Source organism: Lagopus leucura, unplaced genomic scaffold (genome assembly GCF_019238085.1).
Source record: "Lagopus leucura isolate 7727_CA_CO unplaced genomic scaffold, USGS_WTPT01 Super-Scaffold_100019, whole genome shotgun sequence".
Classification (NCBI taxonomy): domain Eukaryota; kingdom Metazoa; phylum Chordata; class Aves; order Galliformes; family Phasianidae; genus Lagopus; species Lagopus leucura.
Window position 1 is genome coordinate 1,754,472 of NW_024962273.1, and position 15,942 is coordinate 1,770,413.

The following is a 15,942-nucleotide window of genomic DNA, read 5'->3' on the forward strand; positions in this document are numbered from 1 at the left end:
TTCCCTGAAGTTCAGATTCAGCATGAATATTTAATTTAGACACAAATGAGAACTAAGTGTGCTAGCTTTGAATTTATAGCTGGGAAGCATGCAAGAGTGAGCAAATGTTCCCATGAAAAAAATCCAAAACATGAAAACTGCAATGCTGTACATCTCTGGTGCAAAACAGAGCCTATGATTGAATTCTGTCATGCTCCTAAAAAAGAAAGGAGAAGTTTGTTAAAGTAAGAACATTGTAGGGCTGAATATTATTTATTATTACTGTTAGCAAGAAAAAATACTTTCTTGCTCTTATTTTTATCTATTATGTATTCAAACCTTTAGAACTGGTTTATGCTAACAACCCAGCGGCAAAGCAAAAACAAATATTGCCCAGAAAGATGTTTTATAACACATGAAATCACAACAGAGCAAATTAAGCTGCGATTTGAACACTCAATCTTCTATTTTGAAGGCGAGAGATTAAATTTCCCTTCCCTTAACCAACATCACCGCTTTGAAAAGACAGCAAAGAAGTGGCAAAAAATAAGAAAGAAGGGTCTTAATCTTCGTATTCCAGTGTGGCTTGCGTGTTTTCCCACTCCTGCAGAAGCAAACAGCGACACAGTTCTTTTATATCAGCTTTAAAGGAGGTCGGGTTTGGGGCACCTCTCCCCTGACATTTTTAATTCAGCATTTAAATTGTTCCATTAGCATGCACAGCAGTTTCCACGTACGCAAGCAGGGAGGCTTGTGCCTCAAAGAACTCATGATCTAAATTAAATCGCAGTCCTGGAAAAAGGATGAAAAAGGCACCTGAAAACAAAATACCGAGTTTTCAGCTGGCTACAAAGCACTCCTCCTTTCCAGGGGAGATTTATGGGAAGGTAAGATACTGGGCAAAGCAAACGGGCTGAACTTGGAGATAAAGGCAGGGGGCTGCACATAGAATCACAGAATGGCCTGGGTTGCAAAGGAGCACAGTGCTCATCCAGTTCCAACCCCCTGCTGTGTGCAGGTCACCAACCAGCAGCCCAGGCTGCCCAGAGCCACATCCAGCCTGGCCTTGAATGCCTGCAGGGATGGGGCATCCACAGCCTCCTTGGGCAACCTGTAACAATGCCTCACCACCCTCTGGGTGAAAACACGAAGCAAGGAGGGAAAAATAAACAACAGCACACCTCTGGCTCTCTTCAGAAGGGCTTTATTCCTATTTCATACACCACATCTTTGCAGTGGCCATCCCTCTGCCCCCAGTTTTTCCAGCATAATGCCCGTTTCTGCTCAGCATCAGCCCCTCAGCTCCCCGCGCCGCACTGCTGCCCCCTACCGCACCGACGTGGCATTGCGTACCCCCGCACATCCCTACGTGCCCCACTCGGGCCAGGCCCTCTCCTAGGGGAGCCCAGCCCCGACCAATCGATTGCCGGCCCGCTCGCCGCGCCGCCCTATCCCCGCTTCAAACACCCACCCCACCGCTGATCGATGGCTCAGCGAGCGGCTGCTCAGGTCTGGCGGCCGAGGGGGTGCGGGCGGGGCGGGAGCGGCCTCCGCCATTTTGTAGGAAGCGCGGTGTAGGGCTGCTGTCAGCTCCCGCTGCGCCGAGCCGTGTGAGGGGGGGAGCGGGGGGCAGACCTGAGAGGGGAGCGGCCCGGTGCCGACCGGTCTGTGCAGGGCCTCAGAGGACGCTGCGTTCGCTTCTCTTGCAGGGGGAGCCGGAGCTCTGGGCGAGGGGCTGCCGAGCGTCTGCCATGGCCAACGTGAGTAAGCCGGGCCCGGTGCGGGGTTGCGGCCCTGGTTGCGGGCCTCGGTCGTACCCCGCTGCGTCTTACTGCAGGGCGATGGGATCGTCCTCCTCCTTCCAGCTGAGTCTCCGAACTGCTGCGGTTCAGTTGGAGTGAGGGCGGAGGCGCGCCCGGTTCTGGTTTTAAAGCCGTGAGTTAAAGTGAAGAGCTCGAGTTCAGCGGGGCGTTCAGGCTGAGGGGCAGCAGCCGTCGCTGGCCTCGTTCTGCCACGCAGGCCGCTGTAAAACTTTGATCTCCGGGTGTTTTTCAGTGGCGCAATGTCAGGCGTGTAAATATTTGCAGAGTGGGGCAGAATCCACGCGGCTGTGTCACAGTGCTGTGTCCAGTTGGGTCCCTTCCAGCTTAGGATGTCCCATTCGCGCTCCATGTGTGCGATGCCATCATCTCCCTGTGGGGTGAATCAGCGTTAACAGGAGTGTTACTCTTGTTACAGATGTGCATCAGGAAAGTCATCCGTGTTTTTTTGAAATATAAAAAAAAATAGGTTAGATTTGACAGTTTTATCATGGCACTTGCATATTTCTTATTTAAAAAACAAACACAAGTAACAGTTGCTGTTTGCACTGCTAAAGATACAATCATAGAGTGAATCATAGAATGACAGAATGGCCTGGGTTGGAAAGGACCACGTTGCTCATCAGTTCGAACCCCCTGCTCTGTGCAGGGTCGCCAACCACCAGCCCAGGCTGCCCAGAGCCACATCCAGCCTGGCCTTGAATGCCTGCAGGGATGGGGCATCCACAGCCTCCTTGGGCAGCCTGTTCCTCTTGTTGAGTTTCAGAGCTGCTTGTCTCCTTGAAGCACTAATGGCTCTTCGGAGCTCCTTTTTTTTGAGGCTGTTTGCATGTAGAGGGAGACAGTATTGCATCATTTTCTGTTTGCCACCTGACTGAATCAGCTTCTGATAGCAATTAATAGTTACGTAGATGGCATAAGGCTGTGGCGTAAAGCAGATTTGCTGGTGTATCTCAAGACAGCAGAATTCATAAAGGTTTTATGGCTCATTGGCAGCTTGCCCAGGGTACTGAACTAATCTGTTTGCAGTAATGCTTGTTTATAAATATGTGAATGTGCTGAGTTTGCGAATCTAACATGGATTGCACCAGCTTAAGTTTTGCACATGTTAAATATTTATGGATTTCAAGTGCAAAATACAGAAGTAGAAATTACCATACCCACCTGTTTTGGTATGCATGTCTCCCTGCATCCTTTGGAGCTGTTGATATGTGTGCTTTGCTGCCAAAGAAGGGCGTGTATGCACATATGTGTGCTTTGAGAGGAAAGACACAAGATGTATCTGTAGTGTTGTTATCTGGTGTCCCCTCAAGTCTTTTAAGAAGTGTGAGTATGGGCCAGCTGATGTTTGTGCTAGTTTTCAGGGCAGAGGTCTTAGAAAACTATTACTAGAAAAAGAGAAAAAAATAATAATAATATATTTTTAAATTTCTATGTTACAAAAATAATTGCTGATCGTTAACTTATGGTTTTAATTATGGAGTGAAGTTTCATTATATACAGAATTGTACATGAACTAGTAATTTTTGTTAGCAGTATATAATACTTGCTTTTGTTTTTGTCTTCTCAGGTGCTCTGTAACAGAGCAAGATTGGTCACCTACCTACCAGGGTTTTATTCCTTAGTCAAAAGAGTTGTAAATCCCAAGGCTTTTTCTACAGCAGGTTCCTCTGGCTCAGACGAGCCTCATGTTGCTGCTACACCTCCTGATTTATGTAAGAGCAAGCAAATTCATTTTCTTTCAATTGATGTGCTATCAGAATTGTACACTCCATATACAACTAGGAATTCTGAAGTGTGTTTTTATTGTGGCAGGACACTTACCTGTGTTCTGGTTGCCTTGGTTTTGTGATTGTGAGCGAATAAAGATATTTGAGCTTTTCTTTTCTTTTCTTTTTTTTTAATTCCTTTTTTAAATAACACAAGGACTAAAGCAAAGCCTTGACTTTTACAGGTCCAAGAACCGTATGGCCCGATGAAGTGATGGGTCCATTTGGTCCTCAGGACCAGAGATTCCAGTTGCCTGGTAATATTGGTTTTGACTGTCACCTAAATGGTACTGCTGCCCAGAGGAAAAGCCAAGCCTCAAAAAGTCTGCCTGATGTATTAGCAGAGCCTTCACCAAATGAAAGGCATGAATTTGTAATGGCACAATACATAAATGAATTTCAGGTAAGAACAGATTCTGTGATACAACCTTCTGTGCAAAGCTGATGTTTCTTGTCCAAGAGAAACACAGTCATTGTGTCTTCCTTCTGTAAAAAGATATTCCTGATGTTCCAGGTGGCTTTAAAGATGTGCTTCAGGTGAGGTAAGGAAGCCTGTGTAGAACCTCGTGACTTCTGTGGTTGTGTGAAAACTTCAGTATCAAAATGTAGTGCTTGCAAAGTCTCACCACCTTTTATCAAATAAGAGTGGTAGTTCCTTACTTAAGTATTTCATCTAATGTATTTGGCCTTGCATAGATTAGAGTGTACTCAAACCTGCCTGTTTGGTTCTGAGTCCTGTGGAATTCAGACGTGAGAAGCAGACCAATGTAGCTCAACCTCAGGTCTCAGTGTGAGAATACATTTTGGCAATGGCAAAGCTTGCAGCCAGTCAGATGCTGTGTTAATGACAGGCAGGTTGTTAATTGCTAGTTTGACTTGCATGGTCAGACTGTCTCAACAAATGTTTATTGCTACCAGCTGCTGACTCAACTTTCCAATCTCTGAGTTCTTGACATGTTCAAACTTCAGAAGTCAGCTAGTAAATCTCTGTTGTGAAAATGCTGTGTAGTGTTTTCTTTTTAAATGTAACGTATTCCAAACTGTTGAGAAAACGTAAGCTTCTGGTGAGTTCCCAAAAGTCTGTTTTCAGTGTGTATGAATCATAACTTCAGTTGAAAGACCAACAAAAAAAACCCAACAAACACCTAGCCTTTGGTTTACTTAACAGAAACCAGGTGCACTGATGGCACGTCTGCATTCTAGAAAGATTACTTGTATGATGAAGTCATCAGTGCACCTGCTGCTGACCAGATGGAATGGAGAAACTGGAAAGGTTTCACAACTGTTATTCAGAAGGCAGTTAACAAGAATCAGCTTGTTTAATACCAGTGTTGCTCAGGAATCCATGAGCAGTGCTTAGCTAGTGGAAATGCTGAACTGCTTCTAGAGAAGACCCAGATCTGGATTGAGTACAAAATCCTCCCATGGCTTGCTACAGCAGGCAGGAGGAAAGCTTGGTGCTGCTGAAGCTCAAGGTCCTGTGCTTGAGCAGTCAGAGGAGTTTTGTTTGCATAAAACTAATATAAATGAGCCTGGCAGCCCATTAATATGAAAATATAGCTCTTTGGAAAATGGCTGTAGCCCCTTAATTATAGTGTAGGTGGCAAGTGTGTGTACTCTGAGTTGTCTTTAGCTGGGTAGAATGGGAGCTGAAGACAAGAAATAGAAATCAGGCATTGCATTACCATTCTCAGTAAGGGAAGCAGCCAGTGATTAGGAAGAAAAGAAATGATTTAGCAGCATACCTGCATGATATGCTAGGCTTGAGGTCCCCAGCTGCTCTGTCCCAATGACTTTAAATCATAATGCAAAATACATGTGGAAATGTATGTATTGAAGTGCTTCTAATATCTGTTGCTGGTCTACATGTTTATTTATTTATTTATTTTTTCCTGCCACTGTTGATTTATAGAATAAAAAAAGTCAGCTATGCTGTGTGTTCAGGGAAATCATTTCCTCTAGGGTGAACTTGCAGTTACAAACTGGTGTTAGGTGGGACTCAGCACTTCAGTCTCAAGTTGCTGCATTTTCTTGAATATTAAGGCAAAGTTATAGCTACTAAATCTGTGCATAAGGATTCTGCACCCATGTTCCATAGCTGCCAGCTGTGGATAGTAACTGTTTTCAGTACTTTCTTAAGGACATTAGAAGCTTAGATTCTGTGTATCTGACTTACAGTGCTGGGTGTTTAAAGTACCCACAAGAATAAGGGTTTTTTTTTTTTTTTTTTTAGAAACTACAGGAAATAAGATTGGTATTGCAAACCAGTTTGTTATTTCAAGATACCACGGTTCTGTTTTGCAGGCTGCAATTTTAGCTATAGCTGAAATAACTGGAAGCTCAGAGCTGTTGAGCTGTTGTGTAGCTTCCAGGTTTTACTCTGGCTCAGGTGATGTGCACATGTCTGAAATCTGTCAATTGCTTTTATATCAAATGCTTGCAGGCCATTGCTTCAAATGGATCTTTTTCAAAAGTTTCCCTCTTGGTTAAGGTTTTGGATAGTGCTGTTAGAATAAAATGCAGAATTTCTGTTCAGAGAATGGGCTAACTTTAATATGTAAAGTTAGAACAAGTTGTAAGTGATAGCAAATCATCTTTCTGTGAGACTTCTGGGGTTTATCAGTAGGCATACAGTCACAAAAATATAGACTAGTATGCTACTATGTGATGTTATTCCTGCTGTATATTAAAAAGTAGGAAAGTTAATTACTTATTTTTTCCCCTCAGGGTTCTGATGTTCCACAGAAACAGCAAGTAAATAATGCTGAAATGTATTTTGAAAATGCAAAAGTGGAATGTGCAGTACAAGCTTGTCCTGAACTGCTACGGAAAGGTATAAAGAAGGTTAACTTTTTTTGATGATTTCAATACAGACAACAAACTTCTTTAAAAGCAAGAATATGTCAGTATGGGCTTTGGTGAAATGGACCTTGCAGAATGTATCACGGAATAAGGAAGTCCAAAGTTTGTATTTCACAAAAGAAAAGGGCATGTAAAATGAATGCTGAATTTTTGCTGTTGATGATGCTTTGAGTTTCATACAGAACTTAGTGCTGTGCTCTGGTAAATGATGGAGGAAGAGAATCTTGTTGGTTGGGCCCTTTCTGTGAACACTGCTCTGTCCTAAGAGCAGTCAGAAGCAGATCTGGGATGTTTCCACTGAAGGTTTAAAGTAAAAAATGAATGTGTGTGAAATTTTCTGGCTTAACCGGAAAATACAGATCTGTGCACCTCATGCAGAGAACTGGAGTTCATTCATTTCAAAGTTCTGATAATTACTGATGATACTGATTTGCTGATTTGAATTAGGTTTGGTAATTTATCTAAAACTGAGAAATATTTAAGAGCAAGCCATAAAATACTTGTTTCACTTTTAGACTTCGAATCAATGTTTCCAGAAGTGAATGCCAACCATTTAACAGTACTGACTGTTACCCAGAAGACTAAAAATGACATGACTGTATGGAGTCAAGAAGTGGAAGATGAGAGAGAAATGCTGTTAGAAAATGTGAGTAGTTGACACAGGTATCATTTTACCTTTGTAGATTAATCTTCTGTGTATTGTATGTATATCCTGCTTTACTTGCAGCTCTGGTAGGAATATACCTTATTGCTCCTTTGAGCTAATCTTGTGTACTGTCTGATTAAATAGAGACAACTTTTTTGTTTAAAACTCCAATTATGTTATTATTCCACTTGAAATTTCTCACAAAACAATTGAATTCTTTATAGCAGGTAGAGTCAGCTGTGTATGTTGTGGAGTGGTAAAGCAATACATCAAGCATCTGTTGTTGTCTTGCAGTTAAAGGACAGCAAGTATTTTTTCACCTTTCTCCCACTTTAGTACACTGTGTTTTGTAGCATTTTTCTGCTTTTTTTTTTTTTTGTGGTGGTGTAATTAAAATTCAAGCATGGACTTTGTGCATCCTCACTTACACAGGTGGTTGCTCAGTTTCCTCGTTCTGCTAACAGATACTGATACCCAGACTAAAAGATGTAACAGTGAATCAAATGCTAACCAGCCTCGTGAATGCTGTCTTGATGCCCTCTTGCCACTAGATGCCTCTCTGAAGATAGCTTTGCTTCTCATTCTAAAGATTGTTCTGTACCTGCTCCAGCAGGTGTCACTGTTTGCCACTGCTGGCATTTCTTGGCACCTTAAAATACAACACTTTCATGTGTTACTTGTAATTTTTTTAAAAACTATTAAAAAAAAAAAAAGTGATAGGATTTTCATCTGTGTGCTGAGGGTCAGATTCAGGTTTTAATGCCCTTTACAGCTTCGTAAATTGCAGGTGTGTTCTGTAGAGAGCCCTGTTTGGGTTACCACTAAAAGAAACAAGCAGTCTGCAGTATCAACACAAAAATTACCCACAAATTAAAATTCCCTTCATTTTAGCATGGTGTTCTGTTTGAATTATGTACGGTCTGTTGATCTTTGGCATTGTAATCTGGTCTAATTATATGTTAATTGGCATCTTTCTTCCTTGAGCACCTCCCTGTCAAATCTAATATAGTCATTGTAGGAGTTCTGGGATGTTAACTGTAACCTCCTGGCCTAAAGGTTACTAACAGCAAGGTCACAGGAAAATGGTCTGTTTGTTTGCTTCATAAATGGTTAGAAGTTGCATTAAAGATACTAATTTAATGTGAGAGACTTGTGTTGAAGTAATGAGGATTATTTACAGCCAGGTCTAAGCATTTACAGTGGTGAATGTCAAGTGGTTACTAACACTGCTCTAAGAGCTTGCAGTGAGTTTGTTACGCTGCATCTTTTGATCTAGTGTTGTATCAGAAATGTAATGCCTTAAATGCTGTCTTCAGATGGTTTGCTTGTGTTTAGGGCTAATCTTCAGAGCCATCAGACCTCAAAGTGTAGATCTGGTTACTATAAAGGATCAACCTCCTTGTTTTGGGCCTCTTAGAGGATGAGGCTGACTGAAAATAATACTCTTTGTACCTCAAACTTGTCAGGCAACAAAATGAGAGTAAATAAAGTGTTTATTCTGAAGTTAGAGGTATGTCCTTTTATGAGATTAGGGAAACTCCGTTGTGTTTCAAGGGAGCTACATGAATTTTATTTCTTCTTTTCTCCAGATCAGTGCATTTAGCTGTTTAGATTCTTGTATCTGGACGTGCTTTCCTCAGTGCATGGGCAGTTCTAGAGTCATCATGTATCTTGAGGCTTTGGGGGAGGGTTCTCATTCACTTTTCGCAGGCTTCTTGAGAAGTTACTCTGTGAATTCATGCTGACTGTCCTCACATGGATTGGAAACTGCTGATCTAGGTGATTAAAAGCACATAGCTGAGGTCTTGTGTTCTTGTTCATTTATCTGTGCAAAAATATGCTGTGTAATCTATAGCTGATGTAATTTTCTTGTGCCTTGTGTTGTAATGTCAGCTTTAAGTTTAGGTGCTTGTTTGCTATAAAAATGTAGTGATTTCTGTAAGGTGTTTCTCCAAAGGGAGGTTTGTGGTGAGGCATTAGAGAGTAGGGAACTTCTTGCTATGTTACTTAATGTATTTTCATAAACATCAGCTGGTATCCTCTGTTGTAAATAAACCAACTTTGATTGTCTAATAGTGAAAGTGTTGTTCATCCTGACCAAGAATCAAATACAACAAGAGAATTGGTGTAGACTGGTGTAACAAGGAAAAACAAACAAGTACTTAAACTGTTTGCTGTCATGATGCTGAACTAAAACATTCTGCAAAGATCATTTGCAGTTGTGTGTTTGTGCTGCCAGTGTTGGTATTTTCCTGCTAACTAAGAGCAGATCTAATAGCAAAACTGTATTTTTATATAAATATATAGTGCCATGTTTGGACTATGTGGAGTCCAGGTGAGATTTTTTTATTCTGTTGAAGTAATACTTGGCTTCTTGGAGAGGGTAACAGGTATGACTGCAATCTGCATGAATAATCAGAGTAATTACACAAGCTGTTAATACATTACTGACTGGCACAAGGAACACTTAAAACCTTGTATAGTTGGACTAATTTAATATATGCCATTAATTTTAATTGCCTTAATATTCTTAATATTTTTGTTGAAAATGTACCAAATTTCTCATTTACTAGCAGAGAACAAGAATCAATTTTCAGTATGCAGTATTCATATTCATATAGATTCGTATTCAGTATATTTTGTGTGATCCATGTCTATCTACGTATCTGTCTGGATATAAAACAGTTCTGATCTCCTTCCTTATTTATGTTTCTTTTAAGTTCATTAATGGTGCCAAGGAAATCTGCTATGCAATCTGTTCTGAAGGCTATTGGGCTGACTTCATTGATCCCTCCTCAGGACTGGCAGTAAGTTATGTGCTGTGTGGAACCCTACTGTCTGAACTCATAGTGGTACTGGAATTCTTCTGTATGGGTTAAATCCACCTTTTTCATGTTGCCACAAAGCTGTTGCCATAGGATAATTCCTTTTATAAATTAGGAAGATAGGTTATGACCCTTCATGTACTGTGTCACTTACTGCAGCTGGCACTCCAGAGAACATTATTTAGCAATGAGGTTTTTAGAGAGTTGTAGGAATTTGATGCCTAAAAATGTGTCGCTGTGCAGTAAGCTGCTTTTGCCTTCCTAAAGGTCTTTTGGTTATCCATAAATAAGCCTGTTTGTGTAGATTAGTACTTTAAGAAAAAAAAAAAAAACAAAAGCATAAACAACCAAAACAGTTTGCTTAAGTTAATGATGTGTGTTATATAGGAAAAATGAATAGCTTGTTCCAATTAAATGGCCTGGAATTCATTATCAGATTACAGATGTCACGCAGAGGGTGGTGAATGGGTTGCCCAAGGAGGCTGTGGATGCTCCATCCCTGCAGGCATTCAAGGCCAGGCTGGATGTGGCTCTGGGCAGCCTGGGCTGCTGGTTGGCGACCTGCACACAGCAGGGGGTTGGAAGTGGGTGAGCACTGTGCTCCTTTGCAACCCAGGCCATTCTGTGATTACATGAGGAGCTGGCAGTTTCTTAGCAAGACATCATTGAAACATGACAGCATCTTAAAAGTTACAATAGTTGAGTTTCTATCAAAGCACGTGCACATGCATTTTTATTTGAGAACTTATCCTTGAAACAGTCAAATACCTGAACATACTCAGAGCAAAGCTCATCTTAGTGAGTTATATCTAAAAACACTGTGAAAGGCAGTGACCTGCTGTGTCAGCAGAGCCAAGTAGGCTTAATAGGAATTGTTTGTAAGCTAAGAAGGCAGTTGAAGGTGTTTATGGTACAGTGCATCAATGAGAATTCAACACATTCAAGCAGTAGTTACAGATTAATAAAAGCAGGATGTTGTCTTTGGGTTCCAGTTCAGTAGTACCATCCTTACCCACCACCTGTCCATCAGCAGTGGGCTTCTGTCAGATACTTCCTCTTCTGAGATAAAGCAACTGTAGTATCTTGTTCAAATTGACACCGATTTTACTGTTAAGAGTCTTGATAGTGATTCACTCAAAAGGCACATGTCATAATTTTGCTGTTTTATAGGCTTCTTAATGTCTGAAGAAGCAGCAGAATTTTTTGAAAACACTTGAGGTGTTTTGTGTGTCTGGCTTATTAGACAATCAGACATGCTGATGTGCCCTCAGCCCTCTGTCTGTCTTAAAGGTATCATAAACCCTTAAGTATGGGTTACCAGTACAGTCGGGTGCTCTGTCTGTAGATGTCTCAGGCAAAACTGCACGTACAACTTCTTCCAACAGATGCAGATGGTATTTCTGGGTTTAGTTTTCTTGTTGTCTTTTCCTTTTGTTTTTAAAACGGGATAATTTTGACACCTACTAAACTTGACTGTGTTGTTACCGATCTGTTAACCCTCATCTGTTCAAAACAGTGATAGGAAAAATCTCTCTTCTTTTCCACCTAGTTTTTTGGACCTTACACAAACAACACTCTGTTTGAGACAGATGAACGCTACCGCCACTTTGGATTCTCTGTCGATGACCTTGGCTGCTGCAAAGTTATTCGTCATAACATCTGGGGTACTCATGTTGTTGTGGGAAGCATTTTCACTAACGCTGAACCTGACAGCCCTATCATGAGAAAACTAAGTGGGAATTAACAGTTGACAGGGTTTTGCAGATCCGTGTGACTTTGGCATTCTTTGCCTTGGTGGTGCTTCGTAAGCGTTGTCAGAAAGTACCGCACTTGAAACAGTTTTAGATAATAAAGTATCTGCTATTTATTTTAGTCTCACGACTCTGCTCATCACCTGTGATTTGGAATGTTATTTGACGCTGTTTTAACAGGTACTTGTATGTGCCATGGGAATTTGAAGCTGTGAGTTTCCCTCGTCTTTGAGTTCAAACTCAGTTGGCTGAGTACCCAGCAGCTCTGCATAGCCTCTTACCATTATCAGCTGTTCTGTCATTTGGTATCTGACAAATCTGTGTTCTTTGCATTGAAAAATCTTGATGCAACTGAATTTTCTAGGAGTTATGACCACTTACTGCAGTGAATTAGTGGGGGAGAGGAGCAAGTAATAGTACCATTCTCTCATAATATGAAACTTAATGAAGGCTGCAGCAGTGAATACTGGGCTAATTAATTGCTCATGCAGTGCTCTAAAAAGAATAAGTTAAGCTTTTAGGAATCTTTGCCTGCAAGTAGTACTGCTTTAGAGAAGTGCTGATGTCACTGCTATGTCCAGAGACTCAGTGAGAAGCCTTAACTCTAGAATCAGTCATCTCTTCACGTTTCTGTCTTCATGTTGCTTGTGATTTTATTTTCTCAGTGTTAGCTAAATATGTTGAACTATTTTATATCTGTAAATGTAATTTAAACTTGCTTTTGGAATTTTTTAAGGTCATTAAATACATTGATGTGGGCTAAAGAAAAAGATAACAGGGCAATGCTTGGATACCCTCACTGTTTTTTCTTTTACTTTAATGCAACTGAGATTTATCTCTGGAATTTCAAAATGCCTCAGCAAAAGGCAATTATGATCAATTGCTGTAATTACAATCAATTATAGAAAACATTTCAGCAGGAAGGCTTCAGTAAATAAGTCGGTCTCTTCAGACGACATAAAAACCTTCAAATCAATTGAGGTTACTGGAGAAACAGTGAGGAAAATTCGAGACATCTGAAATCTCAAAAGCTGTCAGCTGCCTCACTACAGAAGCTAGGTAATTAATGTTGCTGCACTCACTTTTTAGGACTGTTTGGCAATATACCACAGCTGTAGCTGTTTATGCAACAATAGAAATCTTTCAGTCTCAGTCAAAATTAAATGGATCCTTTGTCTGGATGATGGCTGCCAAGATGATGTGTTCAGAGGTTTAGCTTCCTTTCAGATAGCTTGGGATTTCAATAATCATTTTTTCCCCAGTATTAATAATTAGACTTAGCACATATTCTAGGTTTGTGTACTGTTTCTATTCCTTATTCAGGTTCAGTTTGCCAGTTCAGTAAGCCAGTTTGTCACCAAAGTCCTTCTGCTGGCTTTATTTAGTAGGCTTAGGACCAGACCCTTACCAAGTGCCTGTGTCTGGCCTTGTTAATGACTGCCTGATCGCAGAGGTGCAGTTGAGGAGGGCTCTCCCTGCTGAAGTAATGACAACTACCTTCTCTATTCTCACCCTGGCAAGCCAGCCATTCAGTTTGTGTTGCCAGCATCACCATTGTTGGCTCCAGCCTATATGCATTCCAAGGCTGAAGTGTGTGGCTGTTGAGGCAGGATTTGCTTACTGCAGTGTCGTGGAATCTGCCATGTTTCTGGAACATGAGCTCTTCACCTCCTGTCTGCTGGCTAAGAAAGTTGTAATATTCAAAGCCTGCTTTATTTTTTGGCCTTGTTGTTGAAAGGATTTAAAAAATACTGAAGGAGTTGCAGAGTATCCTTGTACAGAACCAACTGAAGCATAATTCTTTTGCAGAGTACGTGTTACCTCATTTGATGATGGAGGGTTGTTGTCTCAGTGCACAGCACCATTGTAGACAACTTAGCTGGATAAATACTAGACAACTTCTGTGAAATGCTTCACATAGTTTAACTATGCTGAAGGCTCTTGGTGCTCTTTGTTTTCTTCCAGTGACTTTGTTGTACCTGCCTTTCTATATATTTTTTTTAATTGAGGTATATTTTCAGGCAGCTGTCCAAATTAAACTTGAGACACCAGTTTCTGAGTTCATACCCTGTAAAGCTTCATGCTGGAAAACGTGGGGGTTTTTTGGTTGCTTTATTTCTTTTTTTTTTTATTAACTTTTCAAATGGCTTTGACCCAAGGCAAAAAAACTCACTGAAAATAGTGGGGATTCTGCCTTGACATCACTGATAGTATTTCATGCTAGAAGTTGAGGGGAGATCTTTTGTGGTATTTTTCTAACTAACATTTCCTTGTACATAAAAGCTTACTAAAACTCTCAAAAGAGGCTAGAACTATTCAGTTCTGTTCCCTTTCATCAGAAGGGATTTATTGTACATTAATTTGCTACTGTGAAATAAAGGTTTTGGAATACAGTGTGATGAGCTGTACTTCTGCTAATAAAAAAAGCATCAAATGAAACACTGCTCAGTGTCACAAGTTGGGATCCTTTCTGTGGTAAATAAATGAAAAGAGATTTGATGCAATGTTATGTCTGTTCTTAGCAAGGATTGATGTTCTATGGGAAGTTCTTATCAGCTTGGGGAGAGTTTCTTAAAGTGTGGCACTTTTAGTGAAGAGTGAACTCAAGCTATTTGAAGTAATGCTGAGCCTCACAAGAGCAGTGCTGTGACTGTGGTTATTTGCAGACTTTAATATACACAGTGGATGTGCCTAAAATATGCAAGGCTAAAAATTGTTTGTACTGGTCAGAAAGCTAAAACAAAATGTTATAGGTGAAGTACTTGCCACTTAGTTGCCTTAAGATATGAAAGTGGTGCTAAACGTCTCTTCAAAGAATTCATACTGAAGTTGAGAAATGACATGGAGCATTTTGTCTTAAATAGCAGAATCTTATGTGAGCAGTTATCCTGGTGAAGTTCTACACTGCTGTGAAGTAAAGAACCCTATTCTCCTTCCACCAGCAGCCACCTGGCTGGAATTGAAGTGCTCGAAGTAATCCACAAGGTCAAAGGTATCTTGGGGGAGAAGGCCCCTTTTCTTTGACTTGCCATCTCGACTGCAGGCTTGTTGCCCTTTCTTGCTAATTGCAGTGTCACTCAGCAAGAGATTCTCTGGTTCATAAACATGCAGGGAAGCATGGCTGTAACATTAGACAGCTCCAGGTAGCTGATCCAGAAAGGTAAGGCTGCAAAGGTGTAAGCTGCTTTGTCACAGTAACAGATGTAAAACTTGGTCTGTGAGCTTGTTTGGCTCTAAAAGGTTCTGCCCAGTCGGGCTAAACTAATTGCAGAAATCTTAGATAGTGGGGGGAAATGCATAAACATGGGAGATCTCTGTGGTGTGTGTTGACACTGGTTCAAACAATTTGAATGGAGTATGGAAAAGTGATACAATTTTTATGCTCTGAGAGATTTGTATAATCCAAGCCTTCAGAGAACACTCACCATGCTCTTTTAGTCAGCTCTCCCCTCAGGCAGCAGTAGAGCAGCTCTCTGTGAGATTTGTCTGCTGGACTGAAGGAAACATGAAAGCTGCTGGTTGATAGAAAGCATGGAATTGGTTTTCAAGGTGCACGTCCCAACTGAAGCTTCTGAAATGTCTGATGGATTCAGGTAAGGAGATAACCTTCTAATGCAATGCAATTCAGATATTCAGCATATTTATTCTTGATCTGAGCATTTGAGAAATTAGGTAGTTGATTAAACCATATGTTCCCACTTAAAAGGTGATCATGTGTATTAAATGAATTCCTGCTCTTGCTCCCAAGTTCATATTTGGTAGGCACTGATGAAGCTCTTGCATTTGGAGATGGCATGTTAGCATTGCAGCAGGGATGTTAAAGGCTGACACATGGAGGAGATATGTAACTGGTGAGAGGATAATTGAGGACTGAAGTGCCTCACTTGATCCAAAAGGAAATATCTCATATATGCTTATTTTTAGATGCCCTGTTTTGTTAGAAAGATGGATGTTTTCCACACCATTTTCATGTGTTCTGGGGATTTTTTTCAGATTTCTTTATGCAAAGTCAAAAACCATAACTTATGTTCTGTATGAATAGTTGTTTTTATTACATATGCCTTAACTTCTTTTTCTTTTTTTTCCATTGCAGTGTTCCATCTCAGTATTTAACATTACGGCATGGGCTGTGTCCTGCACGTGGATGGGGTGCTGGGAGTGCACATGAGCTTGCTTGAGAAAATGTATTACCTATGTAACTGATTTGTCAGGAAGGAGTGTTAAGATTATTCAGTATTTTCTAGCTATTAATTGTAGATTAATTCCAGAAATTAATTAAAAATTAAAAAA

General features: G+C 40.7%; 1 protein-coding gene across 1 annotated transcript; it reads left to right on the forward strand.

Annotated features, from left to right (window-relative positions):
• The first annotated feature begins 1,610 nt into the window (after nucleotides 1–1,610).
• Nucleotides 1,611–14,091, forward strand: MMADHC (metabolism of cobalamin associated D). The gene is made up of 7 exons (XM_042877583.1): nucleotides 1,611–1,739; nucleotides 3,370–3,514; nucleotides 3,754–3,971; nucleotides 6,296–6,401; nucleotides 6,946–7,076; nucleotides 9,797–9,883; nucleotides 11,451–14,091. Exons 1-7 carry the CDS (start codon nucleotides 1,731–1,733, stop codon nucleotides 11,643–11,645), a joined length of 891 nt encoding a protein of 296 aa, XP_042733517.1. The 5' UTR covers nucleotides 1,611–1,730; the 3' UTR covers nucleotides 11,646–14,091.
• Nucleotides 14,092–15,942: the final 1,851 nt, after the last annotated feature.

Bases quoted from the DNA above. Each gene is read 5' to 3' on its own strand.
- MMADHC (XM_042877583.1), top strand. The intron at 3,515-3,753 runs GTAAGAGCAAGC...TGACTTTTACAG, and splicing joins TGCTACACCTCCTGATTTAT to GTCCAAGAACCGTATGGCCC. The intron at 3,972-6,295 runs GTAAGAACAGAT...TTTTCCCCTCAG, and splicing joins AATACATAAATGAATTTCAG to GGTTCTGATGTTCCACAGAA.